Source organism: Zalophus californianus, chromosome 8, assembly GCF_009762305.2.
Source record: "Zalophus californianus isolate mZalCal1 chromosome 8, mZalCal1.pri.v2, whole genome shotgun sequence".
Lineage (NCBI taxonomy): Eukaryota > Metazoa > Chordata > Mammalia > Carnivora > Otariidae > Zalophus > Zalophus californianus.
Genome location: NC_045602.1, coordinates 113,823,747 through 113,836,907, shown reverse-complemented (window position 1 = coordinate 113,836,907; position 13,161 = coordinate 113,823,747). Strand labels below are relative to the sequence as shown.

The window sequence follows — 13,161 nt, the reverse complement described above, 5'->3', positions numbered from 1 at the left end:
ACTCCTCAGAGAAGTGTCACATGGAAAAGGAGGGCACAAACACAAGGCTTAAGGCTACATAAAAGGCAAACCTCCTCCCCAAATTCCGCAAGCCTGATGCATGGAAAAATAATGTAAACATCAACACACTGAAATGTTAACTGTGAGAGTTTTCGAGCAGTGAGATTTAGAAGCCATTTTTTTTTTACTGATTATGAAAGTAATATGTGCTTTTATATAATAAAAAAGTGAAAAAAATTTTTGGCATATGGCATGATATTCTAATGAATAAAAAGTAATAAATGTTTATAGTAGAAAATTTTTTAAGAATCTGGAAAGACTCAACAAAAGATCTAAAACTCATAAGTAAACATTCAGAAATTTAAAAAACCCCAGACAGACAGAGAAAATACAGTAATTTATACTCCCGGCACTTATTGATACCATTGTTTTGATGCATTTCCTTCAGCCCTTTATGTGCGTGTGTGCGTGTATATATATATTACACACACACGTATGTACATACATATATATATATGTATATGTATATGCATATGTATATATAATTGTTAAACACTAAAATTGGAACCAGACCCTATTTACTGCGTACTTTGTTATTTTCAGGTGATGTTTGATCAAACATCCTCATTTCCAATAAGTACTCTTTGCAATTAGTATTCTAATGTGTGTACAACTTTCCATTGTATAACTGTACCATCTCATAGCCAGTCTATTATTATGGAATATCAGGCTACATCCAGTTTATTTAAATTATAAATAAAACTATAATAAATATTTCTAGACCAAGTCTTTGTGGTTTTGATGGTTTCCTTTGGAAAATTCTAGAAGAATTACTGGGTCAAAGCAAGTTAACTATTTTATAGTTCGTGGTGTGTAGAGCCAATTCATAACTCTTCAGAAAACTACCAACGTATGCTTGCATGGGTGGCGTGGAAAGGTGCTCAGTTCACATCAACCTTGTTGCCAATGACTACTATATGAAAACATACTTGGACTGATTTGAAGGTCCCAAACTGTCTTCTCATAATTGTTTGAATTTGTATTTGGCAGGGGCCGGGGGCGGGGGCGGGGAGATAACCATCCCTGAGGTAAAAGTGGTTTTTCACATGTTTACTAGCCATGTATAGTTCCCAGTCAGCAAATTTTTTGTTCATTTTCAGATTAGAAATTTTGGGACTTTTTAAAACCAGTTCTTTTAACTATTGCCTCTTTTTTCAAGTTTGTCGCAAATACTGTTTGGCAATCCTCTGTTTTGTCTATATATTCTGACATGCAGAACAGTTTGTAGATTTTTCTTTGTCAAGTACGTCCGACACCCACCATAGGGCTTGAACTCACGACCCTGAGATTAAGAGCTGTGTGCTCTACTAACTGAGCCAGGCGCCCCCAGCCCCCAGTTTTCAGATTTTTAACGTTTTCTTTCTGTGATTTCTCCCATTGTTTTTATGCTTAGCAATTAGAATGCTTATCCCTATCATTTTGGGTCATTAAACATTTTTTTCCTTTTCAAACTACTCTATGACACACACACACACACACACACACACACACACACCCCGGCCCCTTGGTCTGGTAGGCCCAGAACCCTACTGCTAGTCTGCCCTCCGTCTCCAAGTCCATCCCACACACACACACACACACACACACACACACACACACACCCCGGCCCCTTGGTCTGGTAGGCCCAGAACCCTACTGCTAGTCTGCCCTCCGTCTCCAAGTCCATCACACACACACACACACACACACACACACACACACACACACACACACACACCGGCCCCCTTGGTCTGGTAGGCCCAGAACCCTACTGCTAGTCTGCCCTCCGTCTCCAAGTCCATCACACACCACACACACACACACACACACACACACACACACACACACACACACACACACACACACACACACACACACACACACACACACACACACACACCGGCCCCTTGGTCTGGTAGGCCCAGAACCCTACTGCTAGTCTGCCCTCCGTCTCCAAGTCCATCACACACACACACACACACACACACACACACACACACACACACACACACACACACACACACACACCGGCCCCTTGGTCTGGTAGGCCCAGAACCCTACTGCTAGTCTGCCCTCCGTCTCCAAGTCCATCACACACACACACACACACACACACACCCCGGCCTGCCCTCCGTCTCCAAGTCCATCACACACACACACACACACACACACACACACACACACACACACACACACACACACCCCGGCCTGCCCTCCGTCTCCAAGTCCATCACACACACACACACACACACACACACACACACACACACACACACACCCCGGCCTGCCCTCCGTCTCCAAGTCCATCACACACACACACACACACACACACACACACACACACACACACACACACACACACACACCCCGGCCCCTTGGTCTGGTAGGCCCAGAACCCTACTGCTAGTCTGCCCTCCGTCTCCAAGTCCATCCCTCCCCAGCCAAGACCTCGTACAATGTCATCCTCCTTGTTATAGTTGGCAATGTCCTTCCGGAGGGTCCGAATGATGATCATGCTCAGGATGCCTGAAACAAACAGGGGTGGGGAGAAAGAGGCATGAGCACTGCCAACGGAGTCTCATGGGCTGCATGCCCTCCTGGGCCTGGGGTTTCGCTGAGTGCCGGCTGGCACGCGTGGCTTCCTCCAGTGGGCAGTGGTTAGGCAGCTGCCTCAGGTCCTCTGCTGAGCAGAGATCCACCCCAGCTATCCAGAGGGGGGCACACGGAGGGTCACTCCCCTGGCAGCGGAAGGGAAGAGCCACTGGGATGGGTTTGGGCAGTCAAAGGACTCTGCCTTTTATTCCATGGAGAACAGCGCCCCAGCTGCTCCCTGTCTTGGTCCTCCTGACCTCTGCAGCCTCGCTTCCTCCCGGGCTTACCTCCCACGCCGCCCCTGCCTGCTTGCTGTTCTGTCATCAGTTCACAGCCTCCATGCCTCTACTGGGGCTGCTTCCTGTTCCCTTGGCCCGCGATGCCCCACTCTGCCCTGACGCCCGCTCCCACTTCAAGACTTACCCCAGGCACCTTCGCCTTTCAACACCTCAGATGGCTCAGAGGCCCCCCACTTGTACCTCCACAGCACCCTGTTCCCTCTGCAGGCAGCCCAGTGTAGTGGCTAAGACAATGGGCTGTATGACTTCAAGCTAACTTAACATCTTAGGCTTGGCTCATGGAACCTGAAGAACTGGAGGTTTGTGAAGTGCTTATGAACACAACGGCTGGCCCCTCAGTAAATGTTTCATCAACAGCACCTAGCATTATCTCTGCTTCCCATATGACACTGAAGTGACCGGTTTCACTCCACCTCTGCCCACTACCCTCCCCCTGGCTCGCCGGCCAGCTTCTCACCAAGCTCGTCCCACTGCAGGGCCGTGACCTTTGCTGGACCAGTCGTTCCCTGGGTCTCTGAATGGTGGCTCCTCCCCACTCAGAGAGGTCTTCTCTAAAGCAACCTTCATCCTTTCTCAAGAGTTGTGTATCTGGTCACCCTGTTTATCTGCTCCATAGCACTTAGCACTATCTGGACTCAACTACTTCTCTGCTTTTCTGTCTCTCCCACCACCAGAATAGACTCTTTGAGGGGCTGGGCTTGCTCAACACCGTATCCCCAGCATGTGGTACAGCGCTTGCACAGACGGGCAACAACGAAATCTTGTTGAACCAATCAGTGAAGGTGTGCACGAAGAGATGTATCCATCCTTCCCTAGGGAGCTCTCCAGAGTAGAGACTGAATCTTGTTCACCTTTGCATACCTGATGCCTAGTACAGACCCTGATGTCTGTTTTTGACCTACACGTGGCCCCAAGAACACCCTAGAAGTCCCCCTTCAGTCATGTGATGCCTCAGACCTTCATCCCTCACCCCCTTGTCTCTCCACCTCCCATCCCACAGATCTCTCACCTGATAGGAAGAAGACCACCACGACAGAGTTAATGATAGAAAACCAGTGGATCTGCACATCACTCATGGTCAGGTAAGTATCCCATCGAGAGGCCCATTTGATGTCACTTTCCTGGAGGGGGAGGGAGACAGGGTGGAAAAGCAGCACTTTGAGTCAAGCCTCGTGTTAGACAACTCCTGCCCAGACCAGAACCCTCCTCCCCTGCCATGGCCCCGGCCCCTCCTCACCTCCCAGTGTACAGAGTAGGTGAAGTACAGCTCATTCTCCTTGCTGGGGTCAATTTCCTGGGGTGAGGAGTTGGTACCCTCAGGCAGGGTGCACGAACTCTTCTCATCTGCTTTGATGTCTGTGAGAGACAGAGACTCAGTCTGTTCCTGTGGGGACCAGTGCCACTACCCAGGGCTGTTCTGAGGGGTGCCCTCAGAGGCTGCCTCTGCTGGGACCCAGGGTCTGAGTGGAGGCAACGGAGTTATTAAACTTCCTCCCCAGAGCCCTGATCTTCCTAAGAGCCTTTGGGGCTGCTGGGTGTGGAAGAGGGGCTCTGAGTCCCTCATTTGATCTCTCCTCACTCAATTCAAGCATTCATGTACTCACTTAATCAGCCCCACTGAACAGGAAAACCACCACTGAACCCCTGCTATCATGCTTACTCATTCATCCAGTCCCCAAAGTCCTAGCACGTCAGTAACGCAATCACCCAGATGCTTCTTTTTTCATTTATTCCTCCGTTCATCCCAATTATCTGTCCATCCATTCAACCAACCACCATCTAGTAAGCGCCTACTCTGTGCCCAGTGCCCGGCTGGAGAGATAATGGTGAGATGGAGACAGAGTCTCTAAACTCCAGGAAACGGCTGAAGGGAGAGACGATGTCAAAAATATCATGCAATAAACGTGACGCTGTGCTCATGGCGCTCACCAGGACGGGCAGTATAGTGCTCTGAGAGCACAGGATCTATGTCTTACATGAGATTTTGGATATGATTCTGTTTGAAAACTAGGTTCCATAGCTTTAAAAAGAAAAAAAAAAAAAAAGGTAGACACCCGCCACCACTGTGGACAAAGGCCAAGCCTGCTGAACTGAAGTGTGCCCTGGGGTGAGCGAGGGCAGACAGGTGAGAAGCTGGACCAGCTCCTATCAGGCCTAGAGGGCTGGGCTCTCAGATACCCCGCAGAACTGCTGACCCTGGGCCAAGTCTCGTCTCCGCCAATCACTTACACAGAGGAAGAAACAGAGAAACCAGTTGCCTGACCGCTCTGTCTGCATCTCTGCCCCTTGTTCTTCAGCCGAGGGGAAGCTGGCTGGCTCTTCCGAGAGGCCCAGGCAAGTCCTAGTCGCTGTTTGTCCTCGGCCAAGTCACCAACCTCTCTGAGTCTCCGGTTCCTCATCTATAACTACCACACACTTCCGGGGTTTGCGGGAGGTGGTAAACTGGGAAGGCACCAGGCCAGGACACAACCGACGTCAGCTCTCCCCTTGCTCACCGCCTTCTCTCACGGGAATGCAGGGACCCTACCTTGGCTGGGCCCATATGCCACACTGTGGCCTATCAGCCATCTCAGAATCAAGTGCGAGAAGACCCTGGGTGTGGAAGCCCAGGCCCATCCAGCCCTGCCCCTCTGGTCATACCTCCCCACTCACCCTCCAGCCTGATGCTCTGGGGAATCACCTCGAAGCGGACGACACGGTATGTGTGCTCCTGTTCCTCTTCCAGGTCCTCCCGGTGGTAGTAAAGGATGAACGAGAGGTGATTGTGCAGGTAAATCTAAAACAGCAATGGCGAGAACAAAATACCTAGTGGTCGAGAACCAACCAGAAAATCATCCCAGGTATCGGGTCCCTCCCCTCGTCCAGCAGGGCCCAGCCGTTTCAACCTGCGAAAAGCACTGCTCTCACAGCACTCCCTCTCAGAAACGCTCCAGGGCTCCCTGGGGCTTACCAGATAAAAGCCCGGATCCCTCAGGCCTGGCATTCATGGCTTTCTGTCATGTGCTCGCAGCCTTTCCCTGCCCCGTGAGCAGTTCCCATGCTGCAGCTCCGTTCCCGGCATTCACGCCGGCTAGGATGCCACCCCTGTCCCCGCTCAGCTCAAGCGTCCCTATTTTTCAAGGCCCGCCTCCCCCGTGACAACCCGAATGCACAATGAGCTCTTCTGAGCTCTGCTGGCGTTCAGCACGGCACGAGCACCATCGGCGATGGCAAATGGGACCTAGGACGCAGGGTCCTACACGGTTAGTTCTCTTCCCAAGCGGGGTCGGAAGCCCTCTGAGGTCAGGGGCTGTGCGTCAAAAGAAACTGTTTTGTTCTTTATTCCCTAGTAGAAGGTGCTCAGTTTAGAAAATTAGACAGGAGAGTCACTGTTACTATCATTGCTACTATCAGCTATTATTAGCGTATTTCTCAGAGGCCGCACTATAAAGTAGCAGATCCACAAATCATCCGCTTTACTCTGCTTAACCCCAGAGGGCAGCTATGGACACTGCATATATTTTACAGATGAGGAATCAAAGGCTCGGAGAGGAAACAGGTAGGCTCAAGGGCACTCAGCAACTAGTGAGTGGTGGAGGTGGGGTCCCATACCCCGGGAGCCAGCACGCTCCTGACCACTATCCCACCTAGCTCTCCTACATACTGTTGAAATTCCATCTTTGTTTGTTTTTTTTGTTTTGTTTTAATCTTATAAATATGGAATCTGACTTTCTGAGGGACTGTGCCTTCTACTTCCTGGGTAGCATCTGCCAGAGCCTTGCCCAAAGCACAGACTCTCACAGACCACACTGAGGGGCACCAGGAGAAACCTGCCTTGGCCATCCCACCTTTTGTTATAAACCTAGAGCTAAATATTCCCACCTTCCCTGCGGCCCCAAGGGTTCAGGACTTACCAGGTGAAACTCCCCCAGCCCTTTGAGCACGCCGAGACACTCTACCTTGTTGACATCTGTGAAGCCGAGCCGGTAGCCGTGTTCAAACTGCACATCTTTTTCTTTCTTCTTGTCATCACCATCGCGGTTGGAGTACAGCTCCAGCCGGGTGGCCACAGGCAGGTTGTCGGCGATGCTGGAAACCCAAGGCCCCTCTCAGTCCCCCTGGACCGCCTCTCCCATCTGTGTCCCACCCCACACCAAGTCAGGGCCAGCAGGGAGCGGAGGACAACTTACAGGTGGACGTAGTAGTCTTCCGTGATCCGCTCGGCCACAAGCCGGCTCTGCTCCACGGTCAGGGTCACTGGCTTGTTGGACTGGCTGCACAGAACCTCACACTTCTTTTCGCTGTTCATTAGCACCTGGAAAGGGGTGTTGACAATCCGGTCCCCTCTCAGCACCTCTCCTGCCATAAGAGAGACACATGGATCTCAGAGCTTCAGCCCTGAGGTTGCTGAGGTCAGCAGAGCCGTGGAGACACTGCTGACTCGCAGGGCGCTTGGCAGTTCCACAGCCTGGCACGTGGTGCGCTACCCTACCTGGAGAGAGCTGGCCCCTCCGACGCCCACCTGTCCTCTCCGGCCCCTCTGTGACATGCCACCAGACTTTCCAGGGCACATCAAATAGGCCTCTAGGCCTCATGTGCCACTTCTTGCCCGTGTTCCTGGGGAACTCCTCCTTACCCCGTGAGCCCCAGTTTCTGTTTCCCCTCTGGGAAGCCCTTCCTGACCTCTTCGGGGCCGAGCTCGTCACTCTCTCCACTGATTTCCCTCTGTGTAGAGGCAGCGTCGTACAGCGGTGTAGACCGGACCGGCTACCGAGCCCTTGCTCTGCCACTTACTATCTTAGCAGTCACGTAACCTCAGTGAGCCTCAATTTCCGTATCTGTAAAATGGGGATAATACCAGTAGCCGTCTCCCAGGGTCCCAGTGGGAAATCAAGTACGAGGCACAGAGCAGGCCAGCAACAAATACCGTCTTTATTGTCAGCATCACCTCTGCACCATTTCATATGCTGACGATGCGACTTTGCGTGACTTTGCACCGTGTGCTGCCATATTAAGGGTCTGCCATCCCTGACTATGAGCTCTTTAAGGGGCAGCAATGTTTCCCATTGATTTCTGTGTCTTCAGATCCCAGTTCAGGCAGGGAGGGAGGTGGGGTAAAATCCAGCACCTGAGATTTTTAGCCAAAACAGGCTTTTACTCAATGAACTGGCACATAGTAGCGGCTGGGCACCAGGCGCGGAGCAGCTCGGGGCTGCCGACAGCCAACGGCACTTTCATTCTGAGCTGTTCCAGTGATTCTACCGGGATGATGTGAAACTGGGGCAAGTTGAAGACTGACCAAAGCCAACAGACGAGACTAGCACCTGCACACACACGGAGTCCAACACGGGCTTGCCAGCAGGGACCTGCCTAGATATAGCCCTCTCTGCCTAGTCAGTCATTCCTTCATTCACTCACTCATTCCCAGCATCTACCTGGTACTGCTTATGTGCTGGGCCCTGAAGATGCGTTGCTGAACAAACTCACGGAGATTGTGGTCTAGTGGGAAGACAGACTTGGTGACATCACCACGTAACACGAGGAACTTGCTCTAGGCATGGGGAGCAGGTCTAGGGAAGTTTCTCTGAGGAAATGATGTTTGAAGTGGGCTCTAAAGGAAGAGGGGCATTGACTACGTGAACAGACAGAGGAAGAACATTCTAGACAGAAGGAACAGTATGTGCGAAAGCTCCTGGAGGTGGGGGACGTGTGCTGAGCTGGAGAGGCCTGTGGGGTTGCGGTGGAGAGGGCAAGGGGGGAAAGCGACATAAGGTGAGCCCAAGAGATGGGCTGGAGCCAGACCTCAGGGCCTATGGGCCGTGCCGGAAGTCTGATCTTTATCCAGAGAGCGAGAAAAGGCCGTGAAGGGTTTCTAACAGGCCTGGAGGAAGACATGACCTGATTCTGATGAAGCATCATGCTGGCTGTTTTGTGAAGAAAACACAGAATACGCAAGGGACTGGCTGGGGCGATGCCAGTCAGTCATGCAAGTGAGCGAGGACGGTGGCCGGCCTGGGTGGTGCTGAGGGTGGACACAAGCACGCGGGGTCAGGAGCTACCGAGTGGGGAACCGAGGGGGCCGGGTGCTGACTGATACAAAGGAAGAGTGAGCAGTGGTGGGAGACTGAGGTTTCTACAATGGGGTGCTAGGTGGGAAAAAGGAAAGAGGAGCAAATTTAGACAAAGGCCTTTTTTCGGTTTGGACACGTCAAGCAGGCAGTTAGATACCCACGTTCCGGGCCCCATGGACAGGTCAGGGCTGCGGGTGGAAGCTGGGAGCTGCTGGCGTGCGAACAGTAAGAGGCAGGGCACAAGCTGCACCCCTGCACAAAGTAGCAGCCCTGGCAAGTGTGGACGAGGCACTTAGAAACGGGGGAGGGAGAAGAGGGGCTCCCCTTCCCCCATTTTAGAAGCTGAGTAAGGCAGCTGAGTCTAGAAAACCCAGGGACAGACCAGCCAGTGGAGAGCAAGGATGCCAGTAAGACATCTGCACGGTCTGCTGTGGAAACAATTCGGGACCCCTTCTTCATTTCACAAAGAGGACACTGGAAGCAGACAGGGACAGTGACTTGCCCATGAGGGGACTGCCGTAGTGCTAAGCTCTTGGACTCCTTCCTCCACACCACGCCCTACTGCCCACTTCTTTTTAGTCTACAAGGAGCTCACCTGAGGAACGGAAGAACATACACAGAGAGGAACAAGGCTGTAGACCAAGTAAGCAGGTATCACTTCTTGATATTTAGAAATTAAATTTACACCAAGAAAGAAGGCATGCTGGTCTGGAACAGCTCATCTCTAATATGCAAATGTTCCTTTTAACTTTTTATAGTTGGAGCAGATCGCCGGCCAGGCTAAATGAGCAACAAGCTACAAATGGGGACCCTCTAAGAGAGTCTGATATTGTAGTCCAGTACGTCTGCCACAGACACTCCGACACACACAACGGTATGGATTGCCATCAGCATGACCACCCCCGAGCACAGGCTGCAGACAGCCCAGATGAACCTCTCTGGAGAAGGCAGTCCGGACAACAGAAAGAATTCTGTCTTTAGAGTTAAAAAAAAAAACCTGGGTAATATGTCAATTTCTCCACCTATTATTGGCCATGTGATCTGTGGAGCAAGTCTTTTAAACCCTTGAAGCTGCCGTTGCCACTACTAAGAAACAGGAGCAATGATACTGGTGAGTGACTGGGGCAAGGAACTGTACTTCCTTCTGCCTCACTTCTCTTACCTACATCAAGGGGATAGTAAGAGGAGCTATTTTGTAGGGCTGTCGTGAGAATTAACGAAGTTAAAGCACAGAAGTGCCTAGAACAGTGCCTGGCTCACAAGGAGAGCCCTGTAAGTATTAATGGTGGTGATGATGAGAACACAGAGTACAAGGCTTGCCATCTAACAGGTACTTAACCAAGGAATTTTCTCCTCTATTCAGGTAGGACACTAACATTGACTGAATCCTACTGTGTCAGACACTGGGTCAGATGTGGGAGAGAGAGAGAGGACCATAAGGCATGATCTCTCCACTCTTAAGAACCCGAAGGCCATGAAGGGAGGCACTCCACAAAGAAAGAATGAGATACAATACAACAGGATAACTTTTGTACATAAAAGTTTCCATTTCTGTGAGGCAGAACATTCCCCCAGCTTCATGGAAGATGCAGCAGTGGCTCAGAGAGGTTAAGGTCACCCAGTATCACACCGAGGTGTGCCCAACTGCAGAGCCATGGGCTGCCAACAAGTCCACACCAGCTCATGGGCAAAGGAGGAGCTGTTCTGTGGTATGGAAAGGGAAAAGAAGGGTAAGTGAGCAGCCCAGAGAGTCAGTCAGTGGAAGTCAGCCCAGGCCCCAAGACAACAGTACGAGGCAAGAAGAAGGGACAGGAGGGGCCGCCTGCTTTGGATTAAGCTGACTGCAAGGCCTGCCTCCTGCTGGTCTGGGACACCCAATACCTGGTCATAGATACACTTGTCAGCTAGGGGTTCTGGAAACATCTGAGCCAGGGGTAGCTCTGACAGAGAAGGCAGACTTTCGGAGGCCTGCTCAAGAACCAGTTCTCTCCTTTCTCCTTCCTAAGCTGTAAGAGGAAAGTCTCCTAAGTTCCTTGAGGTCAGGGACAGCATCTACCCACATTTTTACCTCCAGGACTCAACATCAAGACGGGCACAGGGTAAGTACTAATAATCGTGTCGGGAACAGAGGCTTCCAAATGTCTTTTGCTTTAAGCCTGAAATTCTACCAAATGGGAGAATTATCTGAATTAGAATAAAATGGCTACTATTTATGGAACACATATGCCAGACACTGCGTTGGGTGCTTCACACATTATTTGAGGCAAGTCTTGCACAGTCACTTAGAAAGAACTACAGTGATGTCTCTGCTTCCTTTAGGGCCGGAGGTAACCACTCACTCTTTTAATTAAAAGCAGAAGAGGTTGCAGAAGCCATGAAAGAGAAGGGAATATCTAGAAATCAAGGTGAGAGCCGGTGTGAGCAGTAGCCAAGGGCTGCAACTCTGAAGTCCTACTACGTGGACTCCAAGCCCAGCTTAGCTGTTAATTAAAAATATAACCAGAGGCAAATCGCTGAACCTGTAGAATGGGCATAAGCACAGCAACTGCCTCCCCAGGGCTGTTATGAGGCTTGACTAAGCTGCTATGTATGTAAACTATGTAGAACGGTGCGCAGCACACAGTAATGTCAGGGTTAACTGCTACCATCGCCATGTGAAGATTCGGCTTCCCCTCTGGGACAGGCTGACAGGGAGAGAGAACTTACCCAGATTCTCTGCCTTGTAGGTTATTTTGCTGGGCTGGCAGAAGGGCAGCGAGTAGTATTCATAAGGTAGCTGGGTTCGAGAGCTGGTCAGCTTCACAGCCTAGTGGGAAAAGAGAGGCTGTTGCTCATCAATCCAGAAACCCAGACGGCTGTTTCAGTAATCCACCCCCCGCGCCCCGTACCCACATACACTGGTACATTAGCAACTCACTGTAGCACATCACAGCTCCAGTATACTGGATACTATACAGTCCACAATTCTGAGTAATTTCATGTTTCATTTAGTTTTAGACCATATTATAGATCTCGTTTAAAATAATAACCAAATTCAGGGGTGCTGGGTGGCTTAGTCATTAAGCGTCTGCCTTTGGCTCAGGTCATGATCCCAGGGTCCCGGGATTGAGCCCCGCATCGGGCTCCCTGCTCAGCGAGAGGCCTGCTTCTCCCTCTCCCACCCCTCTGCTTGTGTTCCCACTCTCGCTGTGTCTCTCTCTGTTAAATAAATAAATAAAAATCTTTAAAAAAAAATAAGTAAAATAATAACCAAATTTAATACATACTGAGAGTATGATATCCTTTGACCCTGTAATTTCACTTCTGGGTATCTTCCCTAAGGAAATAACTCCAAATGAGAATAAACCTTAGGAACAAAGAGGTTCACTTCTTACTCATAACCACAGTGCTCTCCTGCTTGCAGTTCCTCGAGCCCGTCCAGCTCTCTTCCACCTCAGGCTCTGCACCTGCTGCCCCTCTCCACCTGACTCCGTGCCTGTCGGCTCCTTCGCACACTCAGGTCCCAGCTTACGGCCCCTCGCCTGGAAGTCCTCCCTAACTAGCTCAGCTAAGGGCATCCCCCTATTTGCTCTATTCCAACATGCACAGTTTCCTCGGTAACATGTCTGATAAAACATAATTATGTTGTTTTTTTTAAAAAAAAAAAGTCTCCTCCTAGAATTTAAGAGTTAGGCTCCATGAGGACAAGGACCTACAGAGCCAGGCACACAGTAGTGCTCATTAAATGTTTGCTGAGTGACTGAAGAGAGGAAAAATGGGAAAATAAGTATAAGCCCCCACAATGGGAAACTGGTCAATAAATCATAATATACTCATTCAATGAAATATGATGCAACCATTAAAAACAAGGTTTAAGAAGACCATGAAGGAGGGGCGCCTGGGTGGTTCAGTCATTAAGCGTCTGCCTTCAGCTCAGATCATGATCCCAGGGTCCTGGGATCGAGCCCCGCATCGCATCGAGCTCCCTGCTCCACGGGGAGCCTGCTTCTCCCTCTCCCACTCCCCCTGTGTTCCCTCTCTCGCTGTGTCTCTGTCAAAAAATAAAGAAAAAAAAAATCTTTAAAATAAATAAATAAATAAATAAATAAAACTCATATTTTGGAATTAGGAATTATTTTGGTTTTAAAAGGGCAGTATGGACAACACCCCCCAGGTGGATCTGGGGCGGTACCCCATATTTA

At 50.4% G+C, this 13,161-nt stretch overlaps 1 protein-coding gene across 4 annotated transcripts in view; it reads right to left on the bottom strand.

The window, feature by feature from the left end:
* The window catches only part of TM9SF4 (transmembrane 9 superfamily member 4), a 54,395-nt gene that overhangs the window by 14,164 nt on the left and 27,070 nt on the right, over positions 1–13,161 (bottom strand). For 3 of the 4 annotated variants that reach the window (XM_027623198.1, XM_027623197.1, XM_027623199.1), the window contains exons 3-9: positions 11,687–11,786; positions 7,100–7,268; positions 6,869–6,998; positions 5,583–5,706; positions 4,168–4,286; positions 3,940–4,051; positions 2,495–2,565 (exon numbers count right to left, since the gene is read on the bottom strand). In XM_027623198.1, coding sequence (XP_027478999.1) covers positions 2,495–2,565; positions 3,940–4,051; positions 4,168–4,286; positions 5,583–5,706; positions 6,869–6,998; positions 7,100–7,268; positions 11,687–11,786 — 825 coding nt within the window. The remainder of the gene's footprint in view (positions 1–2,494; positions 2,566–3,939; positions 4,052–4,167; positions 4,287–5,582; positions 5,707–6,868; positions 6,999–7,099; positions 7,269–11,686; positions 11,787–13,161) is intronic. The other variant, XM_027623200.1, reaches the window with a different exon arrangement.